The following is a 26,344-nucleotide window of genomic DNA, read 5'->3' as shown; positions in this document are numbered from 1 at the left end:
TTAACAAAACTAAAACTAAGATATTAACTAAGAATATGACTCTTACACAACAACAAATATTAATAAAAAAGACGGGGTTTAATATTGAAAATAAAGTTAAATATTTAGGTATATGGCTATCAAATAATAACCTTAACTTATTTCAAGATAACTATGTCAACCAATGGCAACAGATAAAAAAGGATTTGATAAGCTGGGAAAAATTGCCATTATCACTGAGAATCTCAGTAGTTAAAATGATGCTATTACCTAAAATGCTTTTTTTGTTTCAAAACCTCCCAATACTTAAGGGTGTACAGATATTTGATGTTTGGAAAAAAGACATTATGAGATTTCTCTGGGGTAAAGAAAGACATAGGATTGCATATAATAATTTAATTGAACAAAAAGATACGGGAGGATTTGGATTACCAGATTTGAAAATGTATTATCAAGCAGCATGCTTCACCTGGATTAAAAATTGGATTCTCTTAGAGAATCTGAAATTATTAGAATTAGAAGGTTTTAAGTTGAGATTTGGGTGGCATGCTTACTTGTGGTACGAAAAGGAGAAAGTAAATAAAGAATTTAACTCTCATATTATTAGGAAAAATTTATTACAAATATGGAATAAATATAAAGAAGTTCTTGAAAGTAAAACACCCGGTTGGATTATAGAAGCATTTATGAGAAGAGGTGCACATTTAAATTTGGATTGCAACAATTATAGAGAAATAATAGAATACAAAGATGATACATGGGTACTGAAATCAAGAGAAGAAATCCTGATTAAAGATTGGTTTATGTATTATAAACTAAGAGATGTTTTTAACAAAGATAATAAGTTGAGTTTTAATCAAACCAAATCAAAATTTGAGATTATATTATCCAAGGGAAATAAAGGACTGATAGGTAGGGTTTATAAACTACTTATAGAAATAAATCTGGAACAAGAAAGGATTAAGTTAGTGATGCTGAAATGGATGAGAGATTTAGGTTATAATATAAATTTGGAAATTTGGGAAAAGTTATGGAAAAAGGAATTTAAGTTCACAATTTCAAATGAAATAAGAGAAAATTTGTATAAAATGTTTTATAGATGGCATATAACCCGAGTATTATTAAGTAAAATGAAGAAAGATGATGAAGCTTTATGTTGGAAATGTGGTATGGAATCAGGTACATTTATGCATGTTTGGTGGTTTTGTAAAAAAATAAGGAGGTTTCGGAGATTAGTTTTAAACGAAACTAATGATCTGATTAAATCAAAAATTAAGAAAGACCCCGCCTTTTGTTTATTGGGTATACCAAAAAGAGATCTAGATAAAGGTGATAGAGTCATATGTCAATATAGTTTTGCTGCAGCAAGAATTATAATTGCTAAAAACTGGAAGCAAACAAATAAACCTTCAATCAAAGAGTGGCGAGAAAAATTATGGATATATATGCGGATGGCCAAAATTACAGCATTTTTACATGATAAAGACATGGAGGAATTTAAATGTACGTGGGTAAAGGCCACCGCATATTGGGATAAAGTGGCAAAAACGGATTTTAAAAGTATAGTTAACGAATTATAGTACAATATGATTTTAAATATGATATAATAATAGATTTTTTCTTTATGATATGTCAGAACACTCCATCGGAAGTCCAATGGTGGAGGGCACTGTGGTGGGGGGATGGGGTTTGGATTCAGGGCACGATATAGCTTATAGAATGATTTGAATATTGTATTAGTGGATAAATAGTGCGCTGAACATGTAATTTTTATTTTTCTTTCTTTATGTATATGTATTTTGTATTTTTCTTTTTGTTTTTTGGTTTTTTTTGTTTTTTCTTTTTATTTTGTGTTTATTATGAAAATAAAAAAAATTATAAAAAAAAGAAAAAAAAAGAAGAGTGTTCAGAAACTTCAAACTGGTACAGAATGCTACAGCCAGGATGCTGACTGGAGTGGGTCATATCGCTCCAGTCTTCGCCCATCTACACTGGCTTCCAATTTGTTAATGGACACAATTCAAGGTGCTGGTCTTGGTCTTCAAAGCTGTACAGTTTGGGACAACCATACCTGAGACTGCTAATCCCTTATGAACCCACCTGAATAATATGGTCATCTTTTGGAATACTACTTTGGGTACCCCCGGCCTTGATCCTGTACTAAACGAGATTCGAATCTATCCATCACCGCTTGTAATTCTCCATTATGTAATTTCTGAATTTTGACTTAAGTCAGATGTTATTGGTTTTGAGCACTGGGGATCTGCACTTGATGAAGTTCCAGCAGCCTGAAACTGTTTCTAACTTTACAAATCCGCACAAGCCAGTCAAAATGCACTTCTTCAGGGCTTGCTGGACTCACAAGAACAATTAAAGGTGATTCATGTTTAACTGTCCTACTTCTGTACCACTGTGCTGACACACATATTACATTCCCCACAAGGAGGATCAAGTTCAGCAAAGTCACGTATTCCTGGAATATTCCTCTAAGCTTACCAATAATTATTTCCAAGCTCTCACTGACTGGAATTTCTTCAGTCTACGACATGCACTGCATTCTATCCATATACTTCCAGTGCTGTAACTGCCACAGAAAACAGTTTTACAGAGAACAATCGGCCCATTTCAGATGTCTCTGCACCCCCCTCGCCCCCTAATTGCCAAACCATGTAAATTCCTTCCTTTTCTGGTAAGCGATTAACGACAGCTATATTATGAAATCTAAACCATAGTTACTACTAGCCAAGTCTGCATGCGAGCCACAGATTGAAAACGGGTTTAGATCCTTCTTTCAACCTCTGGTTGGCAGTAATTATGGCTGCGTTGGTTTCAACTTCATGGTAAAACAGCTGCTCACCTGGAAAACGGGAAGGAAACAGGACCCCAAAGGAGTGGAAAGTATGACCCACAAAGAGGCATGCAAGTCCAAGGAGAATTTCCAACTGCCAAACCATGATTCAGGAATCTGCATGTGAAAAGTATCTGACTGTCCTCCATCAGGACCTTTTTGGCTCTGGCCCCGGCCTGGTGGAACTCCCTATCAAACGGGACCTGGCTCAGTTCTGCAGGGCCTGCAAGGCCGAGTTGTTCTGCCAGGCCCTATGGCTGAGAAAGAAACAGCTCCGCTCTAGCTGCCCTCCCAGCCCTGCTCTGCCCTTCATAGAATTATAGAGTTGGAAGGACCCACCAGGGTCATCTAGTCCAGCCCCCTGCACAATGCAGGAAATTCTCAACTACCTCCCCCACACCCCCATGACCCCTACTCTGGACACGATCCAACTTGTCTACATCCTTCCTTCCCCTGCCCTTTTCCCTTCCCCCTTTCTTCCCTTCTCCCTTTCCTGTCCCCCCTCTTTGTTGTCTTCCTTGTTTATTCTCCCATTAGTAGCAGGGGTGCCATTTGGAATTTTAATGTTAGTGCTGGAAATGATTTTAAATGTTGACCTACACGTTGCATGGTGTGTCTATTTTAAACTTCACTGCTCTGTCAACCAAAACTGTGCAGTCTCATCCCCTCTGTTGGTGCAGATACTGCCAACTCTGCTTTCCTTTCTTTGGGACTCTGGGACATTTTCTTGCCACAAAGAAGCATCCCTCTGGGACTCAGCGTGGTGTAGTGATAAAGCGGTGGTGTGGAGCGGTGGACTCTAATTTGGAGAACAGGGTTTGATTCCCCACTCCTCCACATGAGTGGTGGATGCTAATCTGGTGAACTGGATTTGTTTCCCCTCTCCTACACATGAAGCCAGCTGGGTGACCTTGGGCTAGTCACAGCTCTCTTAAGAGTTCTCTCAGCCCCACCTACCTTACAAGGCGTCTGTTGTGGGGAGGGGAAGGTGACTGTAAGCCAGTTTGATTCTTGCTTAAGTGGTAGAGAAAGTCATCATATAAAAACCAACTCTTCTTCCCAACTGTGACTCTCAATGCTCCTTTCCCTTTCTTTTTGTCACCCCTGTCAATCGGGGCGATGCCATGACATGCAGCCAATCATATTTTATATGGTGATGTCTTACAGGGAGAAGCACTCATTGCTACTGAGCCAGCGAACATCAGGTAACCAGCAGGAGACTGGGAGGTGGTTACGCTGGGGGGGAGGAGTACCGCTACGCCGATGACATCATGCCATTTTTGGGCCAAACCCAGAATTGACATAATGCTGATCTAGGATTCAATGAAAACTTCATAGATTTACCATAGAGTTTCCGCTGAATCCTAGAGCAGCATGATGTCATTTTTGGGTTTTGCCTGGAAATGACACCGTTGATGTGATGCCACCTTTGCTATTATTTTTTTCTCCCACTAATCTTCCAATGGTGGGATTTGGGGGCCTGCAGTGGGAGATCTCCTGCTATAGCGGGTGACCTGGCAAGCCTATTTAGACCACCACCAGGGCAACTGTGTAAGAGCTTCACATCTTTCTATGCTACGTTGGCGGTTTATCGGCCACGCTCTCTTGCTTCCCTCCGCAGTGAAGTTCGCTGTTTCCAGGTTTGTTTAAAAAAATATATGTAAGAGGAACTCTATTCTTTCATCTCATAACTGTTAAGGAGCTTTCTGCGAAGGACTTCTTCAAAAGCTTTTTGGAAACCTAAATATATAATTTCTAATAGTTCATCATTCTACACGATTACTAGAAATTCTCAAAGCATTCTGAAAGGGCAGGAAGGCAGGCCACCCTTCTGCCGAAGCCACACTCATTCTCCCCCACCTGGACTTTTTCTTCTGTATCTTTCAGAGTTCAAGTTTTAATAATGCTTTCCACCAATAAAATCAGGGTAGGCATTAAGCTAACAGGACTGTAATTTCCTGACTCTGCTTCAGTGTTATGCTGACTACTTATGAATTCCCTGGGAATAGGAAGTTAATTTTAGTTAATTTGCATATTTTTGTTAGAAGACCAACAGTTTCACATTTGTGTGGTTTAAGAATTCTCAGGTGCTTGATATCTAGACACCTAACAGAAGTAGCTTTTCATACACATTAAAATGGGCTTTTGTGACTGAACAATAATTTTTAAGCCTTTATATTTCTAAGTGGATCTTGTTTGCTCCAGAATCAGAGAAATAGAATAGAAGAGAATAAAATTATAATAATGTAATTATAATAGGTACTTTGGAATACAGGGAGGATAATGCTGCAGCATGTGTCTTGTTTGTTGGCTTCCTAGAGGAACCAGGTTAGCCGCTATGTGAACAGACTGCTGGACCTTAGTCTCATCCAGCCTGGCCTTTTTAATATTAACATAAAAAAAACACAAGAAACAAATGCCAGTATATGGCCTGTTCCATGGCCTGGGCTATTGGGGGGAAAAACAGAGTTTCACTTACTGTAACTGTTGTTCATCTGGTGGTCTTTTATGCAGGCCCACATTGGGGACTGCGCAGGCGCAGGCCAGCCACAGATAAGATTTGTCAGCTTCTAGCAAAATCGAAAGTGAGAGTGCTCCCCCTCCGCTCGGGGCATGCAGCCTTCCCGCCCAAAGGTCACATGGCCCAGGGGGAGGGAGCACTCTCCCCTCCAGTTCTCCAACCTGCCACCATGGAACCAACCACGTGTATTGCGGAGAGGTCCCGCAGTGGGGAAGGAGGGAGGGATGTGTGCCTGCATAGAAGACCACCAGATGAACAACAGTTACAGTAAGTGAAACTCTGTTTTTCATCTGCGTGGCTTCTATGCAGTCCCACATTGGGAGAGTAGCAAGCTCACTTACCAGGATGGCGGGTGTGGGACAATCACCGAAATAATGACTGCAAGACGGCACGTTCCACTGCTGCCTCTCTAAATGAATCCACATCGACCGCATAGTGCTTCATGAATGCGGAAGGGGTCGACCATGTCTCCGCTCGACAGATGTCCCGGAGGTCGATTTTAGACAAAAAGGCGACGGAGGCAGCGTAAGCTCTTGTGGAGTGCGCCTTGATCATGACTGGGCAATCCACGTGGGCTCGCTCATAAGAAAGTCTAATGGCTGAAGTAATCCACCTTGACAGGGTCTGCGGGGAAGCTCGGTGACCCTTACGGTGGCCACTAAAGCAAATATACAGGTTATCATCTACCCTAAAAACTGAGGTTCTTTGTAGATAAAAAAGGAGGGCCCTACGGACATCTAATGAACGCAGAGCCCTCTCCGCATCGGAAGAGGCGTTTGGAAAAAATACGGGTAGTACAATATCTTGGGAGAGGTGGAAAGAAGAAACCACCTTGGGCAAAAATGAAAGCTTAGGTTTCAGTACCACCCGATCCGATGAAACTTAGTAAACGAATGAGAATGACAAAGGGCCACTAGGTCACTGACCCTCCTGGCTGAAGTGATTGCAACCAGAAAGGCAGCCTTATATGAAAGTAAGGATAAGTCACATGTAGCCAATGGCTCAAACAGGTGTTTCATGAGTTGGGACACCAGTGATAAGCTCCACTGTGGTACAGGTGGAGACACCGGGGGTAAAGGTTGACAAGCCCCCGTAGAAACTTCTTTGAGTGTGGATGAGAAGACAGAAAAAGAGTCCAATTCAACGTAAAAGGCCGAAATGGCGGCCAAATGAACTTTAATAGAGGAGTTGGACAGTCCAGAATCCTTCAGACATAACAGGTAGTCAAAAACTGATGACAGGGGACAAATAACTGGGGACAAACCCTTGTCAGCAGCCCACAAGGAGAATCGTCCCCACTTAGCATCATATGAGTGTCGGGTAGACGACTTAAGGGAGTGCAAGAGCACCTGAGCCACCCTATCGGACCAGGGATTCACATTTGAATTCTCCAAGGTGCCAGTTTGACCTTGGGAGATATGTGAGGGGATATCTCGGGAAAAAACCAGTACTCCCCTTGAGCCATGGACATTAAGGTTGCGAACCAGGGCCTCCTGGGCCAAAATGGTGTTATTAGGATGCAAGCTGTCCTGTCCGTTTTGATCTTGCCCAGAACCCTGCTCAGTAGGGGGAATGGAGGGAACATGTAAAAAGGTATCCCGACCATGTCATTTGGAATGCATCCCCCATGGAGCCTGGGCTCGCCCCCTCTCTGGAGCAGAACCGCGGGCATACCGCATTGTGCTGAGTCGCAAACAGATCTATTTGTGGTATGCCCCATGTTTGGAAAAGATGACGAAGACAATCTGTGCCTATGGTAAGCTCGTGCATGTCGTTGGGACGACGACTTAACATGTCTGCGAGCATATTGCTCGTGCCTGCTATGTGGATGGCTGTGATAGTAGTGCCGTGTGTTATGGCCCACTCCCAGACCACGATGGCCACTTTGAAAAGCAAAATGGACCCTGTGCCTCCCTGTTTGTTGACGTAGTGTTGAGTGGTGGAGTTGTCCGTTGCAACCTGAACATGCCTGCCCTCGAGGATTCCTGCAAAGGAACAGAGAGCAAGCCTAACAGCACGGAGCTCAAGAAGGTTAATTTGCAAGGTAGACTCCTGAACCAACCATAAACCATGAGTCCTCAAGGTCATACAGTGGGCTCCTCAACCTGATAGGGAGGCATCAGTGAACATATAGACCTGTGGGGTAGGTGACTGAAAGGGAACACCGGCCGAGAGGTTAGTTTCCAAGGACCACCATCCCAGGGAGGCAATAACTGATCTGGGTATAGACAGCCGTTTGTATTGCGGGTCAACATTCAGCCAGAATGTTCTGAGGAACCAAGTTTGCAAGGGACGCATCCGCAAACGAGCAAAGGCAACCACCGCAGTGGTGGAAGCCATGAGGCCCAAAAGCTTTTGAATTTTGTGGGCAGTTTGGAATGGTTATTTTTTTAAAAAAAAACTGGTTAACCAGGTTCTGGATGGAGCGAATTCTCTGGATTGGGAGATATGCTCTAGCTGTGACCAAATCTAGGTGCACACCGATGAAATGTATGGTTCTGGAGGGAATCAAGTGTGACTTCTTAAAGTTGACCATAAGACCCAGGTCTGCAAGGACGGAGAGAACAACTTGCACTTGGCCAGCAAGGGCGTGGTCAGAGGTACCGACTATCAGCCAGTCATCTAAGTATGGAAAGATGACAAATCCCCAGAGAGCTAGGTACGGGACCACCACAGACAAGCACTTCGTAACGGTACGAGGTACCGTGGCCAGACCAAAGGGCAGAACTGAGTACTCATAGTGCTTTCCTTGGCAGACAAACCGGAGGTAACATCTGCAGTTGCGTGGATTGCGATAAGAAAATAAGCATCATGCAAATCCAAAACAACAAACCACATCTGCTCCTCTAGGAATCGTATCGGCAGAACTGGAGCAGCTCCAAAAAGTGGATTACAATGACCGGACGGGCGATGGGATCTTGACCGGTGTCGGTGACCGGACAGGCGTTGAGAATTAGACCAGCGGCGATGATTGGACGGGCGGTGGGATCTCAATCGGCGGCGGCGTTCGGACTGGTGGTGGGATGTAGACCGGCGGTGATGGTCGGACAAGCGATGGGATTCTGATCGGCGCCGAGAGTGTGATCGGTGCCAAGAACGTGATCGGCTCTGAGAGTTTGAACGACTCTGGGCACCATGTTTGGATCCGGAATGAGGTCTCTATGTCGAGTAATGGGTTGACGCAGAAGGGCTGCATGCTCCAGAACGACCGCCAGAGCCGGATCCATGGTCAACTTGGACCTCTGCCACGGTGCCGACTCCTCCGCTGCCAAGCATGGGAGGGTTTGGCGTAATGGCGCCGACTTCAACCCTTGGAGGAAGCCTGTCCGGCGTCGGCAAAGGCACACCCTTATACAGCTGTGTAAGGAACTGAGTGCGGAACTGCTGATCATCCTGGGACCCACCCTGAACAGGAACAGAGGGGTTAACCAGGGAATTGTGAGGAGGTGTGTCCTCAAGAACAATCGGTGGGGTTGGTTGACGCAGGGAGACGTCGACGACAACTGACGAAAGATGCCGAGGTGATTCCGATGTCGATCGATACCGAGGCGACTTTGATGAGGATCGGCGCCGAGGGGATTTCAAAGGGGTCTGGCGCCGAAGGGATTTCGACAGAGATCGGCATCAAGGCAATCTTGACGGAGACCCTTGAGGGCGTCCCGAAATGGCCGGGGCAAGGAACTTGGCCAGTTTAATAATGGATTTCGCCATCTTAGATGACCGAAGGAAGGAGTTGCCTCGCTTGGACATACCTCCGGCGTCTTGCCGAGTTTCCCGACGAGGAAGCTTTTTCTTAGCCTCAGTGGAAGTCGATGCCCGTCCTTGAGGGCCAGCCGGCCATTTGGAAGTACCTTCCCCGGGGTCTGGACGAAGGGACTCCATGTAAAGGAGACTTCAGACGATCAGTGTGAGCCTTCAATGCCCTCAGAGTGAGCTTGGCACAGCTCTTACAGGTAAAAGGAATATGCCCTTCCCCCAGACAAAGAAGGCAATCTTTGTGGCAATCAGATTTAGCCATTTTAGTGCTGCAAGAGCGGAACTGCTTGAAAAGAGGAACCTTTTTAGACTCCATTTTAAAGAAGAGAAGCTAAAGACACGTTCTCTCTCCGTGGCGGTAGGTTGGAGAACTGGAGGGGAGAGTGCTCCCTCCCCCTGGGTCATGTGACCTTTGGGCAGGAAGGCTGCATGCCCCGAGCGGAGGGGGAGCACTCTCACTTTCGATTTTGCTAGAAGCTGACAAATCTTATCTGTGGCTGGCCTGCGCCTTCGCAGACCTCAATGAGGGACTGCATAGAAGCCATGCAGATGAAATACAAATTCCTTAAGCCATATTCCTCTGTTCTGTAATTGGGAGGTATGAGTTCATTCTAATAATGCCTCACTACCTTTTATTGGTGCTGACATCATTACTACTGGCTAGGTATTGGAGAAAAAAACCGATGCTTTGATTTCCTTCCACATTTCCCCCATGGTAGAACCTCCAACTATTGTTTCCCCTGAGCTGCTTAGCACTGAGCTACTCAGAAGGTAACGGGTGCACTCCCAAAATGTGCAGTTGGCTCTTTCCTCCTTGCTTATCCCTTCCCGTGCCAAGACACCCTTCCCCTCTCAAAGGTATTCCCTTCCCTGTTAGAGGTGGCCTGCATATTCACAGGCTGCGAGTGCAAAGTATGAATAGATTCAATCTTCCATCAACATGCCGGCTATGTTGCATTGGTTTACATTACTGAGGGACCCGTGCTGCCTTTGTGACTTTGCGGTTCTGTATTTGTGCATGCAGTAGGGCATGGTGATATAATGACAACACCATGGAGGTGGGCCGGAGAAAACATGTGTGTATCGGCTTCTTTCACGCATGACCAATTTAAGGACGTCAACAACCAGACCACACTGGGCATCGGTGTTGCTATGGTAAAAAGGTAAAGGTCCCCTGTGCAAGCACCGGGTCATTCCTGACCCATGGGGAAACGTCACATCCCAACGTTTCCAAGGCAGACTTTTGTTTGCGGGGTGGTTTGCCAGTGCCTTCCCCAGTCATCTTCCCTTTACCCCCAGCAAGCTGGGTACTCATTTCACCGACGTCAGAAGGATGGAAGGCTGAGTTGACCTCGAGCCGGCTACCTGAAACCGACTTCCGTCGGGATCGAACTCAGGTCGTGAACAGAGCTTTTGACTGCAGTACTGCAGCTTAACACTCTGTGCCACGGGGTACCTGTTGCTTAAAGTGATATTCCCTTCCCCCTTCCTTTAGCAGCTGGAAAAGCACAGGATACTAACTAGGTTGTGTGTGTGTGTAAAGTGCCCTCAAGTTGCAGCCGACTTATGGCTACCCCTTTTTGGGGTTTTCATGGCAAGAGACTAATGGAGGTGGTTTGCCAGTGCCTTCCCAACTAGGTTACACCAGTGTAAACTCTGTTGTAGCAGCAGCCTTCTCAGGATTGATATATCATCCCACCTTGTTTCTGAAACACTATTTCTGGCCTCTTGTTGTTTCAGGACTAACAGGAAAGGCCTACAGCTGCAATCCTATGCATTGTTACTTGGAAGCTGAACTAAAATTAGCGAGACTTTACCGCAGAATAAAAACGCATAGGAATGGGCAACCAGGCCATTAAGACTCAATGTAAATGTGGTTCAGAATTTAGCAGGTAATAAGGCTCTCTCTACCGTACAAAGATTACACAGTGGAGTTCTAAGATGATAAATTCTATTTGGGACATTCATCCTGCCAATGTAAACATTGGCAGGATGAGTTCCCAGACAGAATGACTGTCTTCAGACATCACTATACAACACAAATAAACTGGAAAACGAAGATGAGAAAAAAGCCCCTGACTTTCCAGGCTTCAATTCTTAACTTGCAACTTGGGTTTTCCTTTGGTTTACAAATAAGTAAATTTAAGAGGAAGAAAGCAAATGGACTGGTGTAAATTAGTTGTGCTTGTAGGAAATTTTACATACCAAATTTCTGCACTGTATTTCATTCTCTCCATATACCATCTGAGTGTGTCACAAACCCTGTGCAATCCCCCACATCTCCAATTAGAAGGATCAACTAGAAGGTGATGCAAAAGATCTCTGTCTGAGAGCATGGAAAACAGCCGCTGGTCAGAGTTGACAATACTGTCCTTGATGGACCAGAGGTCTGATTCAGTACAAGGCAGCTTCATGCATCCATGTATGGAAATTCGGGTATCTGGAAGTCTTCTACATCAGGACAGTACACAGCTATGTCTCTACGATTAACAAATCCCATAAGATGTACAATCACCAGGAATGCAAGTGAACAGACAGTATTTCTCCAAAGCACTTAAATAACATCCTAATTTAAGAATATTTTTAACTGTACAGCAATCTCATAATCCCGTGCAGGCTCAAGCACGAATTGGAAAATGAGATCAAGGCTTCATTTGTCAAACTCAACAAGTTTATTACAAACAAGGATGAACGCTAAGGTTTACAGGAGGAAATCTCAAATGAAATTTGAAGGTTTGCACAGTTGTTTGTTTGCAGAATTATTGTTCTATGTTGTGTTGGAAACTGCTGCATCATTTAAAACCCGGGTTCAAATTCCCACTCTGCTATGAAGCTCAGATATAATTCCATCAGGCCCAGGGGCTTTATTTGTTTTTAATTGGTCGATTAAGCTGATGAAGCTCACTTGGCAACCCTGGCCTGTTCCTCCTCCAGTACAGGAGGCAAAAGAGCCTCTTTCTTTGGAGAAAGGCCTGATGGAACTCCCTTTCCAGAGAGACCAGGGCCCTGCGGGATCTCAAAGAATTCTGCAGGACCTGTAAAACGGAGATATTCCGCCAGGCCTATAGCTGAACACATGAAGCTGCCTTATGCTGAATCAGACCTTCAGTCCATCTAAGTCAGTATTGTCTACTCAGACCGGCAGCAGCTCTCCAGGGTCTCAGGCAGGTCTTGCACATCACCTAGTTGCCTGGTCTCTTTAACTGGAGATGCCGGGGACTGAACCTGGGACCTTCTGCATGCCAAGCAGATGCTCTACCACTGAGCCATGGCCCTTCCCCGAGTTGAGGGCAACTATGGTTTTTCATCAGAGCTGGCCTCCCTACCACCCCCCCCAAATGCTGATAACAACTAAAATCTGGGGGCCCTGAGTGTTCTTCCAGGCCCACAATGGCTCTATACTCTAATGTTGAGCGTCGCTTGTTTTAACTATAAACTGATTAATATATGGGATTTAAAAAAATGTTTTTATATTTTACTGATTCATGTGTATTATGATTTTATTGTATTAATGTTGATAATGTTAGCCGCCCTGAGCACAACCCAGGCCGGGATAGAGGGCGGAATATGAATAGAAAATAATAATATTTTGCAGGAGGAAATGTGCTGAGCCGTAATCCACTATTTTGCTCTACCTCACAAGGCTGCCGTGAAGATAAAATAAGGGGAGGGAACCCTACATTTCCCAACCTAAGGTACTTGGAGGATGGACAAAGAAAAAAATGTGACTGATGGATAGCCATTTAGAGAAGAATGCTTTTAGTCAATATCTTGGGAAAGCTGATTGGCTATTCCAATGTGTTACACACACATTTAGTCAGAACCCAGAATATGGCCCTGGAAACTCACATTAGCACGTTATTTATAGCTACAATGTCCAACAGTTTTCAAGCAACAGAAACTCGCACATGAAGTGTCTAAATTTAACAACAGTGTTACTCCTCTGAAGGTGCCTGCCACAGCTGCTGGCGAAACATCAGGAAAGAAAATACCAAGACCACGGTCACACAGCCCAGATAACCTACAAGAACCAATATCACACCAGCATTGGGCCCCTGCTTACATGTGCGCTTGACAATCAGCTTAGCAATTTATCTCTTAAGCCACAGCACGTTCTGTTTCAAAACATCTCAATTTCAGTTTTTAACACAACAATGAGCTGGAAAAAGGGGACTTTAGAATTCTTGAAAGGGAGTATTAACCTGTGTAGTTGTGTGCATGCACCGAAAAGGATGAAGGCCAATCAGTAGAGAAATAGTTTTCAAAACTTCCAGTCTGGAGGCACATGGTCAGCAGCTGTGCATGAAACATGATACTGGCCTAGATGGACCCGCCGGCCTGACCCAGCACAACTGGTCTGACATCCTTGTCTTCAATACAACTTTCCACTTTGATGTGTTTGCTAAACAATCCTTGTGCTATGTGCAAGAACTGGGGGGGGGGAGGCATTCCCAGAGGTGGAGCTGATGTTAGTCAGCTTCCAAACCTCTTTTGCCCTGGGAATGCCCCCGTGAGCTGTGGCGTTGCTGTGTGTGTGTAAAGTGCCGTCAAATCGCAGCCGACTTATGGCGACCCCTTTTTGGGGTTTTCATGGCAAGAGACTAACAGAGGTGGTTTGCCAGTGCCTTCCTCTGGACAGCAACCCTGGTATTCCTTGGAGGTCTCCCATCCAAATACGAACCGGGGCTGATCCTGCTTAGCTTCTGAGATCTGACGAGATCAGGCTAGCCTGGGCCATCCAGGTCAGCTGCTACACCACTTTTTTGGTGGTGTAGCCTTGCTTTGCTCTATGGGGGGCATTTTTGTTTTTAAAATGTTTTTTCTTTCTTTTTGGCGGTTGGAAAGCCTCTGAGGTGGCACGGCTGTGCTGCTCCCGGCCGCCACACATCTTCCCCCTCCCCAGGAATGGGCTGCCCATCTACTTTTCCCAGAGGAAACCTATTCCTGCACTATTTAGTACACGGGGAAGACGGCCTTTCCCTTAACACTGATTAAGTGCAATTTGTGCATGCTGTGTGATACCTTTGCTTCTAGGACTTGGCCCCAGAGCTGAAAACAAACTCCTGGGCTACATCCTGGTGAGGGCTTGGTATAAATTAAGGAACTCATTCCAGAGAATCCGTTGAAGCAAAAATAAGAGGAATTCTTGCGCCACCTTAACAGATTTATTGTAGCATAAGCTCCATGGCTATAACCTACATTAGATATGAAGTGAATCCTTACTCAGTAGACTCAGCTACATCCGTGAATACTGACAGGGAAAACTGAACAGTAGGATTAAAACACTCTGAAATATAAGGAGCATAATATTGTCGAAGGCTTTCACGGTCAGAGTTCATTGGTTCTTGTAGGTTATCCGGGCTGTGTAACCGTGGTCTTGGAATTTTCTTTCCTGACGTTTCGCCAGCAACTGTGGCAGGCATCTTCAGAGTAGTAACACTGAAGGACAGTGTCTCTCAGTGTCAAGGGTGTAGGAAGAGTAATATATAGTCAGAAAGGGGTTGGGTTTGAGCTGAGTATTGTCCTGCAAAAGTATTGTCCTGTAAGTATCAAGATAATGTGCTAATGAGGGTATGGTATGTTAATATGGAACCATTGTATCCTGAAGTGATCTGTTAATGTGTGTAATCCAAAGCTAATCTGTATGGCTATTGTTGAATGTTGTCTTTGTCTGGAGGTTTTTCAGGGCAGGAAGCCAAGCCTTATTCATTCTTAAACTCTCCTCTTTTCTGTTAAAGTTGTGCTGATGTTTATGAATTTCAATGGCTTCTCTGTGCAATCTGACAAAATAGTTGGTAGAATTGTCCAGTCTTTCAGTGTCTTGGAATAAGACCCTGTGTCCTGTTTGTGTCAGTCCATGTTCAGCCACTGCTGATTTCTCAGGTTGGTCAAGTCTGCAGTATCTTTCATGTTCTTTTATCCTTGTTTGTATGCTGCGTTTTGTGGTCCCGATGTAAACTTCTCCACAGCTGCAAGGTATACAATATACTCCTGCAGAGGTGAGGGGGTCTCTTTTGTCTTTTGCTGATCGTAGCATTTGTTGTATTTTCTTGGTGGGTTTAAACACTGTTTGTAGGTTATGTTTTTTCAAAAGTTTCTCCATCCTATCAGTGACTCCTTTAATAAATGGCAAGAATACCTTTCCTATGGGAGACTGTTTTTCTTGAGTTTTCTGATTTTTGTTTGGTTTAATGGCCCTTCTGATTTCATTCTTGGAGTAGCCGTTTGCTAGCAGTGCGTGATTTAGATGATTAGTTTCTTCCTTGAGAAACTGTGGTTCACAGATCCGTCTTGCACGGTCCATTAATGTTTTGATTATTCCTCTTTTCTGTCGGGGGTGGTGGTTGGAGTTTTTGTGTAAGTAGCGATCTGTGTGAGTTGGTTTCCGGTAGACCTTGTGACCTAACTGAAGGTTTGATTTACGGATGACAAGGGTATCAAGAAATGGGAGTTTACCCTCAATTTCCTTTTCCATGGTAAACTGAATGTTTGGATGGATATTATTAAGATGGTTTAGAAAGTCCATTAATTTTTCTTCACCATGGCTCCAAATGGTAAATGTATCATCTACGAACCTGAACCAGACTGTAGGTTTGTAAGGTGCTGATTCTAATGCTGTCTTTTCAAAATATTCCATGTAAAAGTTTGCTATTACTGGACTGAGTGGACTTCCCATAGCTACTCCATCAATCTGTTCATAAAATTCTTGATCCCATAGGAAATCAAACCTTCAGTTAGGTCACAAGGTCTACCGGAAACCAACTCACCATTGAAATTCATAAACATCAGCACAACTTTAACAGAAAAGAGGAGAGTTTAAGAATGAATAAGGCTTGGCTTCCTGCCCTGAAAAACCTCCAGACAAAGACAACACTCAACAATAGCCATACAGATTAGCTTTGGATTACACACATTAACAGATCACTTCAGGATACAATGGTTCCATATTAACATACCATACCCTCATTAGCACATTATCTTGATACTTACAGGACAATACTTTTGCAGGACAATACTCAGCTCAAACCCAACCCCTTTCTGACTATATATTACTCTTCCTACACCCCTGACACTGAGAGACACTGTCCTTCAGTGTTACTACTCTGAAGATGCCTGCCACAGTTGCTGGCGAAACGTCAGGAAAGAAAATTCCAAGACCACGGTTACACAGCCCAGATAACCTACAAGAACCAATAAGGAGCATAGTTTGTGGCATAGCCATACAAAACTCAGAAGCAGAAGATAACCACAGAGACGATTTCCAACAGCCATTACAGGATCTGCTTAAGACCTGGTGATTAAGATAACAAAGCTATTGTTAAATTCCAATTCAGCAAACAATTTATTCAACATTCATTTGTGCTGTAATACATCTGTTAAGTCTTTGAGGTGCCACAAAACTCGTTTTAGTTTATAAGGAAGAAGAGCAACTATAACACCAATTAAAGAGGCATTCTGCCATGGAGTTATATAATCCCTTTTGTTGAATTAATAAATGTATTTAATGTTAAGGGGGGGAAACAAATTATACAGCAATTGTAGGTTATTTTTTATGAACCAATACTGTACTATTTAGGAAATAATGGGGGTGAGAGGTCAGCGAAGTCGTACCTTCTTTGATGTGATGACCTGTTCCTCATCTGGAACACACACCACAGTCCCCTATGGGGGAGGTAGTTGTGCATTGTGCATGGGGTTGGACTAGATGACCCTGGTGGTCCCTTCCAACTCTGTGATTCTATGACTAGGCACTCCAGGGAAAAATCACTAGTGGTGGGCTTGCTGTTCTTCAGGGAAGCGTAACTATTACTATTACTACTACTATCTACTATCTATTACTAATTTTGTTTATAATCCACCTTTGTTGCTGAGACTTGAGGATTACAAAATATAGAAAATTATTTAATGGGCTCCTCTAACTTAGAAACCTGAAAAACCCAAGGTAAAAAAACAAAAGGAAAAAAACCCCAACAACGCTGAAGCAGAGAAATGGCTTTAGCCTAGTCTCACGTTCAAACCATTATACTACATTGGCTTTCACGTTTCCTCCTTCCCTCCCTCTGGCAACCTCTACCAGGGAAAAATCTGGCCAAGTAGCTGATAACACACAGTAGCAAGTTGCTCAGGTGAGTTGTGTGGTGGCCACTGGCAGGACCAGCCAAGTTGCACAGGTTGTATGGAAACTGGCACTGGGCTCAGGCGAGTTGTGTGATATCAAGTCATAGCCATCACTACACCTGGATGAGCCGCATAAACTGTATGGTAAGGAGGGGTGGACCGAGAGGCCAAAATAGCCCTGGAAATAGCCCCTGACGTTTCCTGACAGAAACCAAGATTTGAAGGCTTGCAACATTGGCGTGGTTGCTTAGCAACCCCCACCATGATAATACATTTCAGAGGGCATCTGTTTCTTAAACGTACAGGTGCTGCTTCTATTGGGGGGGGGGGTTAACCCTACATATTTCAGATTTTTCTGCAAACTTGGCACTTCTCTCAGGTTTGTAGAAAGATCCCTCTTGTTGATTGACTGCTCCAGTCTCTGGATTTAAGTATCCACAGATAAGGCCATACTAAGAATTAGAAATATTGACGATATTCAAATGAAAGGCTAAAAGAACATATGCCATCTAGCCCTTTATCAACTTCTGCTGGTGTGGAGAATAGCTACACACAGCATACTTACTCTTCTTCCAAAGCCTTCTGTTGCAGCATAACACAAAATGTTCTGCAAATTCATTAACTACACAGGTCCTCTGCGGCTGCCCAGACTCCCTTTTCAGGCTATCGCTGTCATTTGGCTAGTGATAAGCTACAAGCAGTACAGTCTGCTATAATCTGCACTGCCAACCTTCTATGTCACCCCCCTCCCCGAAATGGCAGACAGCAAGAACACATGCTAAGTCACTCTTGTAGGGAACAGCATGAGAATAAACTCGCTTGTGCTACTTTCAGCCCCATCCTGAAGTCAGAGGGGGTGTGAAACAGATTGCAAATGGCTTCCCTCACCCGACTTCCTTTTCTATCCTTGTTAAAATCCAGGGAGCGTTAGCTGGGGGGGATATGCACAGAAAAGCCTTTGTGCTAAAAATGAAGGAATGAACAAAATCACCAAGAAAATGACAACATTTTACTGGGGGGTGGGGGTGGGTGGGAATCTAGCTTTGAAAATCTGATATAGGGAGTTTTGTGAGGCTGTGGCTTCCTTTCTTAATAAAATGTCAGGCACTGAACCCACCAATTTATTCTGTAGTGTCAAGTCACAGCTAACTTATGGCGACCCCATGGGGTTTTCAAGGCAAGAGACTTCCTAGAGGCACCTGGTTGGCCACTGTGTGAACAGACTGCTGGACTTGATGGGCCTTAGTATGATCCAGCGCAGCTTTTCTTATGTAAAACCTCCAGCATCGTAGATGAGACTACATTCCAAAGCCAAAGATAATAATTTGTATAGGTCGCGTCATATAGATATTAATTAGCTGGGCCTTGTGGACCACCACAACCTAGCCCCCAGGATAACACTGGCTTGCCTAATCACTACTCTCTAGGTCTGTCCAGACAGAGAAGGGTGTATGGAGAATCTTACATCATATTTAAATACATCAATTTATTTATATTAAAAATACCCTGTTATTCAGAATGTAAGCAAAGCAAGATCAGGCCAGAAGTGCAGCGTCTAAGATTCTCCTTCCTTATGCCTCCTTAAAGTTCCCAACTCTCAGAGTCCACTCAATCCCAGCTAGATCAAACCCTTTCTAAAAACTGAAATGAAAGTAACCATTTTGGCCAACACAGTTAAGGGAAGGGAAATCCCCCTTTCCCTTCAAACTACACACTTTTGCATGAATTAACAGGAAGTACAGGGAAGCTGAAGGCAGACCACATCAACTAACTGTCCACAACCAGCAAAGTTTCTTCCACAGTAACAGACACATTTTAAAGGCAAAGTGGGGCCATCACTAAAGAACAGGAGATGAAAGTTATGAGCCTTGGACTTCCTATTTTGCATTAAATATGCATACAAGCAAACAACTCAAAGATTAGTTGGATATTGTGGGGACAGAAAAAAATGACAGAGGAGGAGGAGGGTGAGGAAGGGTAAGGGCTGGTTTTATAACCCGATTGTCTCTACCTTTAAGAAGTCTCAAACCAGGAGGGGCTGTGGCTTAGTGGTAGAGCATCTGCTTGGCATGCAGAAGGTCCCAGATTCAATCCCCGACATCTCCAGTTAACGGGACTAGGCAAGTAGGTGATGGGAAAGACCCTGTGCCTGAGACCCTGGAGAGTCGCTGCCAGTCTGAGTAGACAATACTGACTTTGATGGACCGAGGGTCTGATTCAGTATAAGGCAGCTTCATGTGTTCATGTGGCTTACAATCACCTTCCCTTCCTCTTCCCACAACAGAAACCTCGTGAGGAAGGTGGGGCTGAGAGGGAACTGTGACTAGTCCAAGGTTACTCAGCAGGCTTCATGTGGAAGAGTGGGGAAACAAACCCGGTTCTCCAGATTAGAGTCCATAGATCTTAACCACTACACTAGGCTCTTAACCACTACACTACAACAAATGCCATGGGAATATCGCCCTAGTGGACAAAGCACGCACAAGGTTACTCTGGCATTGGCAGAATGTTACATGGAAAACCAAATACATGGACTCTATGGTATGTTTGGGCCAACACAAGGGGTTATGTAGGAGTTCCAGCTCCACCCTACGGCGAAATGTGTGAAGAGGAGAAAGTTGAGAGTGAAATTAGGGTAATTAGTTTAGGAAGAAGGTTAGGCCCAATGATTTTTTCACTAACCAAATTGTTCTTCCCTATGATTGTATGAGTCCTCGTCAACATGTCCATGAGCCAGTTCCATAGTAAGCTCTGATGTAAGAATTCCTAATTAAGCACTATGCTGATTTCACACAAAAGCCACTAAGACTGTCCATACAGATTTTGGTGACTTAACAGTGAAGTCCTAAACAGGTCTCATCAGGTCTGTTCAGCTCGTCTTCCTTCCAGAAAAGCATTTTTAGGCTTGTGCTGTAAGACAACTAAAATTCTCCACTGGAGAACAGGACAGTCGTTTTCACAACAGAATAGACAACTACTACATGGGAACATTTCCCAGATTAAATTAAGGAGCGACTACTGGTCTAGGGCCATATTTCTCCCAACCACCATCAGTAAATTTATTATTAAGATGTTCAAAATTATAATGCGAAGAGAAAGGTAATTTTACATCTGGTCTTCAGGGGAGACCTTTCTTGTTGGTGAAAACCATACTTGAAGCAACGCTAATTTGTAGTGAGCTAGTTCCTGTATTTCTATAAAGAACAGGACTTTTTTGTTCATTTGTTAAAGCAAGTATATGGCCCAAGAAGCATCCAGCTGTCCTTGACGAGAGCCAGAGCCTTTTTGGCCCTGGCTCTGGTCAAGGACAGCCGGATGCTTCTTGGGCCATATACTTGCTTTAACAAACGAACAAAAAGTCCTGTTCTTTTTGGCCCTGGCTCTGGCCTGGTAGAACTTGCTGTCAAATGAGAACAGGGCCCTGGAGGACCTGGTTCAGTTCCGCAGGGCCTGTAAAATGGAGATGCTCCACCAGGCCTACGGTTGAGGATGGCAACAGTTTCACATCAACTGGCCTCCCCCTGCTGGACCCTATTGGAGTGCCTTCTCCTGCTGTCAGCGCTTTCCTCACCCATAGGAGGTGGTTCCCCTTTGAGAGTTGGGGACGTAAGGGGAACTCGTATTTTTAGGGTGCCATTTTAAGTAGTAAGTTACGGGTTTTAAGTATTTATGTTAATATGTATTGGTTTTGTGTGTATGTGTGAAGTGCTGTCTGTGAAGTCGCTTCCAACTCATGGCGACCCTATGAATCAATGTCCTCCAAAACGTCCTATCTTTAACAGCCTTGCTCAGGTCTTGCAATCTAAGGGCTGTGGCTTCCTTTATAGAGTCAATCTTCCTTTATAGAGTCAATCTGTATTGGTTTTAAGATTATGTATATTCATGCTGAATGTATGTTGCTCGCTGCCCTGAGCCTGACTCTGTTGGGAAAGGGCGGGATATAAATCAAATCAAATAGCACGCAGAGAAAGATAAAGTAGAATTGAATCCCGGCTCACTTTTATTTATGAAGAAAAAGCTCAAGGTCTGAGTCCACTTTTTAAAAAGTCCCCGAAAGAACAGAGGTTATGACAGGTCACGGGTCAGGGCCCAGCTAAGTCATCTTGGCAGGCCGAGGAGTGCAAACGAGAGCAAACAAAACTTAACTGCCAAGAGAAGGGAATGCAAAGATCAAGTTATCACTGCACAGCATTTTGTGTTTGATATTCATTCATCCCAGTATACAGGAGCTGGACTTTTGTAATGGTTCTGCTCCAAAAAGCGGTGTTCGCTCAACACTCTTGTCCTATCCCAATAAGGGATGATGTCTCCCATCATCTTACGAGAGAAAGAGTAAGAAGAAGAAGAAGAGTTGGTTTTTATATGCCGACTTTCAACACCACTTAAGGGAGACTCAAACTGGCTTACAATCGCCTTCCCTTCCCCTCCCCACCCCACAACAGACTCCCTGTGAGGTAGGTGCGGCTGAGAGAGCTCTTAATAGAGCTGTGACTAGCCCAAGGTCACCCAGCTGGCTTCATGTGGAGGAGTGGGGAAACCAACCCAGTTCTCCAGATTAGCCTCCGCTGCTCGTGTGGAGTGGGGAATCAAACCCGGTTCTCCAGGTCAGAGTCCACCGTTCCAAACGGCAAAACATGCACAAACAAAATGCTTCTGTTACGCTGCAAAGGCTCTGACAAAAACTCAATGAAGATATCCAGAATTACAGTAATTTATAAGATACTGAATTTTGAGGCCGGGGCTGTGGTTCAGTGACAGAATACATGCTTTGGATGCCGAAAGTCCTAATCCTTCAATCTTTGCCATTTCCAGTTAAAGGATCTGGCATCTGCTGGGAAGGACCAGGTCGGACTCAGTTCCTGGAGAGCTGCTGCCAGACAGAACAAACAACAGAGTAGATGGATCAATGGTCCGACTAGCTATAAGGCAACATCCTAGTTTCGTGACTATTTTATTAAGGGTTGTCCAGTCCAGCTTCTGGCCGTACATGCTTCCTTCAAAACAGACACCAAAAACCAAATGTCAGGTCATATTCTGCATATCCACATGTTATCCCCGGATAGACTGAGCAGGGGGCTATAAGGGCTCTATGAAAACGGTAACACAACTGCTTAGAAGGGCAGGGGTCCAGAAACATCGGCCTGTCTTACTTGACGGACATTTTAAGTCACTGTCAATCCTCTCCTCTCCCATGACTGTTCAGAACTTGGGAGAGTGATGGCACATGGCTATTAAGAAGGTAAGAAACAGCAGGAGTCTATTTTCTCAGTGCAAATGTGAGTTCCAGGAAAGCTGTTTGCAGCTGGGTATCCTGTACCCTTCAGGGACAGAAGCACATCTCTTGCAAGTCGGTGAACGGATTTGTGGATGCTTGTAAAAAGCATGCCATTTCTTTTGGTGATCAGCCTAGCCAAGAGCATTACGAGACATCTCGAGTTTAAAAGAAACTTGCCATTTATTAAGAAGAAAATAAGATTGTCATCTAAACATATTCTAGGTACCTTTCCCTAATATAATTGCAGATTTGACCTTCCTCTGCTCCTTCCCAACCCACTGAAGCACCATACTGTCAAAATATGATGGTACAACTCATCAGGAGACAGCTACTGCTTTCTCACCCTGACACAAAGCCAAATTCCCTTACCCAAGGTAAAGATTAGCAACACACTGAAAACCATTTACTTCAAACAGCAAAAACAGACACTGTAAAATTGAACAGGACACTGGTTAAGCAATACATTTAATTCCATTTAGCTATACTAACATTTTCATGCCAGCACATAGTTTCAGTTTAACACTGGAATATGCTCTACGAGTTTCACTTTAGCCAAAGGTCCCCCCTATTGAGCCACAAAAAAATCTCACACAAAGATACCTCCCCTTCCCAGATAGCTAGCACCATTAAAAGGAAGCAACAAACCAATCAAAAGCTGGGAATTACTCTACAGAAAAATCAGTTCCTTGATTTTCCAACAGTATTTGTGTTCTACATACAGAGGGTAAGTTCCTGAATACTGAAGAGTTGCTTAAACATATATAAATCCACAGGTATAATATGTCACTGACTGGTGATATAAAGGTGGACTGTTGTTTAGTTTTACAATAACATTCTCCCCAAATACAGTTTTCCACTTGAAAAATTGCTGGTGTTCTCCAAGGATCATACTGCATACCAAAATCCAAATAAGTATCATAAGGGTTTAAGGAACCAAACCAAAACAAACTCAGACTTGTTATCAAGACCATGATGTTCATGGTGGGTCAGAGTCTATATTCCATACCAAGCCCTCTCCATCAATTCATAACACAGTTATGCTTTCCCTTTGAATGAATGATTGGTGGGGGTTGGATTCAGCAAAAAAGTAGGTGGCAGGCTGGATCTCTCCCCATCTTCTCCCTCCTCAACAGCCTACCCTTTGTCCTGAAACTCCTCTCTGAGGGGTCAAGGGAACCTTGTGAGCAAAACGCATCACAGGAAGGGCGCTGGAGTAATGATGGGGAAATCAGGTAAAATTGCCTCCCACCCCCTCCTCTGCTGATAGAAGCTGCTGGTCGAAGGGGGAAAAGGGGTTTTTACCCCTCGCTGTTGCTGCCCTGCCATCCTTAGTGCATTTGGCTTGTGAGGCTCTCCTGATCCTCAAAGAGAAGTTTTGGGACAAACAGCAAGTTGCTTGGGGAAGGGAAAAGCGGGGGAACATCTACTCCACTAACTTCTTGAGAGAGCTTTACAGCTGGATTCCCTCGCCGCTCCCCAAGAGAGAGTGGTCCAAAAGTTTAACCCAAATGATACTTACTACTGCGCACAGTCGATCAACTGATACTCGTTGGATCTTTCGTAGCAGGCTTTCACACCTTCATCTTGCCAAAGTGTTTTTGTATGTTCATAGAAGTCCTGAAAGCAAACAAAGGGAGGGATCAACTCAGCAGGGAACGTTTACAAGAAATGGAAAACAAAACAAACAACAACAACAACAACCCGGTAACATCTACTATTCAAATAAACACGGACGTGCGGCCTTAGAACTATAAAGAGGTTTCTGCGAGAAGCGCCATCTCTGATCCCATTATTTATATTCAGCAGATAGATTACAGTACAAAGACTAACTAGTACTGTAATCGCCCCATAAATAAAGTCTTAGAAACTAAAGCATGCACACTGATTCCACTGACAGAGGAATGTGCATTTTCAGCGACTTTATGTATCTGCTAGTATTTCTACAACTGATACAAAAGCAGCTTTCCTGTAACTAAGAATGGGCAGTAACCCTACTATCCCTGTGCGGAAGGCACACAGAGCCCCCCCGCATGCTCCTCTCCTTTCCCCCTATTTATCAGCAACGTGTGTCACAAATAAACTGTTATTTTTTTCCCCTTTATGAATATCAACTCTGGCATTCAAGAGAATCTGCATCAGGGTCTAGATTCTGCATTATATTTCTCCTACAGAGAAATCACAGAAGAAAAGCAGCTTCCCTAAGCCTGACTGGTACTTTTTGTTCATAGAAACTCTAATGTTCGTTCAAACGCCAAAAAGTAAGCAAACAAAAAATGCTAGCTGTATCTCAGGACCAAAGGCCACTTTCAAGTTAACAAAACATAATGGAAGACAGAAATTGTTTCATTATTCTTGGTGGTTGCACGTATTCCAAATATAGAGTAACTGTGTGCTGCCAATCAATTGCAAACCCAATATAAGGAATTCCTTTAAAAACGGGAGAGGGATAGGGGAAGGGAATTTTGAACTGCTTAAAGATTTCCAAAGAATTTTTTTTGTAAAGTATGATTTGCTTGTGTTAACTTCTTTTGGAAGCCTTTCCAAATATAGTACTGGATTTTCAGGTTCCAAGAAGAATACTAACCACCATTAATACAGACCAAGTTCACCCTTACCCAGAATTTTATACATTTCCAACTCAAGCATGGCAACATTAAATGAAGACTTGAAAGTGTTGAAACCGACCATGGATCATATACCAGAGAAGCATGCCATGACCCTTAGAACACAATTAGCTTTCAGCAGGGCAGTTCAGATGAATTGTCACTTGCCAAGCAAACTGAGTAACCAGCTGGTGTGCATCATTTGTGAATCAGTCCACATACCCACCCTAAAATTTTAATACCAGGATTAAGAATAAAATTACCTAAAATTACCTCTTTTTAAAGATACAACCATAAACACATGAAACACTGAGACACAGTCAATGCCAATTAGTTCTCCCTTTGTATTCTTTTGCAGAAGCCAATCAGCACAGTTAACGAACAGTATACAGGCCTGCTGTTTTTGAAAAGATACACAGTGAATTTTTTGGAACAGCAACTCCATTCCTGTTGGTAGTACGCACAAACGTAGTGAGTGATAGTTTCTCTAATGAATTTGGAACAAATGGGTATGGTCACAACTATAAGCCGCCATAGATGAACATGTTTTTCTCACGGATGAAATCTAAACTAATTTGTTCTTAGGAGAAAGAGCACCCTATACCTTCCATGACTTTCCCAAAGACTACGGATAAAAAAATCATTTATCGTGACTGAGAAGCAACAACAGAAATAATCCAAACCTCTGACAAAACCAAAGCTGGGGTTGCATTTAAAAGGGGCATCACCTTCTTGTGTGGTCTCGCATGTGACAGGTTACAGTGAAGATGAGTAAAAACATATCCTTTTGCATTGTCCTTATGTATACCAACTTAGGCTAAAATGGATTATGCCTGATTTAACAAATGGTCCACATCTTCTCGAGCAACTCTGGAGCAAAAGGTTCAGTTCCTCTTAGAGGACCCTGACCCCAAGTGTACTTATTTTGTTGCTCATTTTTTGGAGGCTGCAGAAAAGAGGCGAAGGGAGGTGTTTTTAGAGATGGGTCTTATTTAAGTTTTATGGTTTTATTGTTCAAGACCTTGGTCGAAGAACAGGGGGAAAGAAAGATGAGTAAAAATTAACGAGGTTCACTGGAGCTGCACATTTGTCTGTACTGGGGGCAAAAGAAGCCGCCACAGAATTGGGAAAAAGAATGCTTTAGAACAATGACCCTGTGTTGGATCAACCCAAGATGAGAACTTTATGTTCCAATGCTTTTAATCTTCCTTCCTCCAACTCCTTTTCAGTCTAGCCTCTTGTGT

General features: G+C 43.7%; 1 protein-coding gene across 3 annotated transcripts in view; it reads right to left on the bottom strand.

Annotated features, from left to right (window-relative positions):
- Positions 1-26,344, bottom strand: part of GNAS (GNAS complex locus) — a 268,620-nt gene that overhangs the window by 42,927 nt on the left and 199,349 nt on the right. For all 3 annotated transcript variants that reach the window (XM_056844516.1, XM_056844517.1, XM_056844519.1), the window contains exon 5: positions 24,017-24,114. In XM_056844516.1, coding sequence (XP_056700494.1) covers positions 24,017-24,114 — 98 coding nt within the window. The remainder of the gene's footprint in view (positions 1-24,016; positions 24,115-26,344) is intronic.

The sequence above is a fragment of the Euleptes europaea genome, chromosome 2 (genome assembly GCF_029931775.1).
Source record: "Euleptes europaea isolate rEulEur1 chromosome 2, rEulEur1.hap1, whole genome shotgun sequence".
Classification (NCBI taxonomy): domain Eukaryota; kingdom Metazoa; phylum Chordata; class Lepidosauria; order Squamata; family Sphaerodactylidae; genus Euleptes; species Euleptes europaea.
This window is presented reverse-complemented; position numbering and strand designations above follow the sequence as displayed.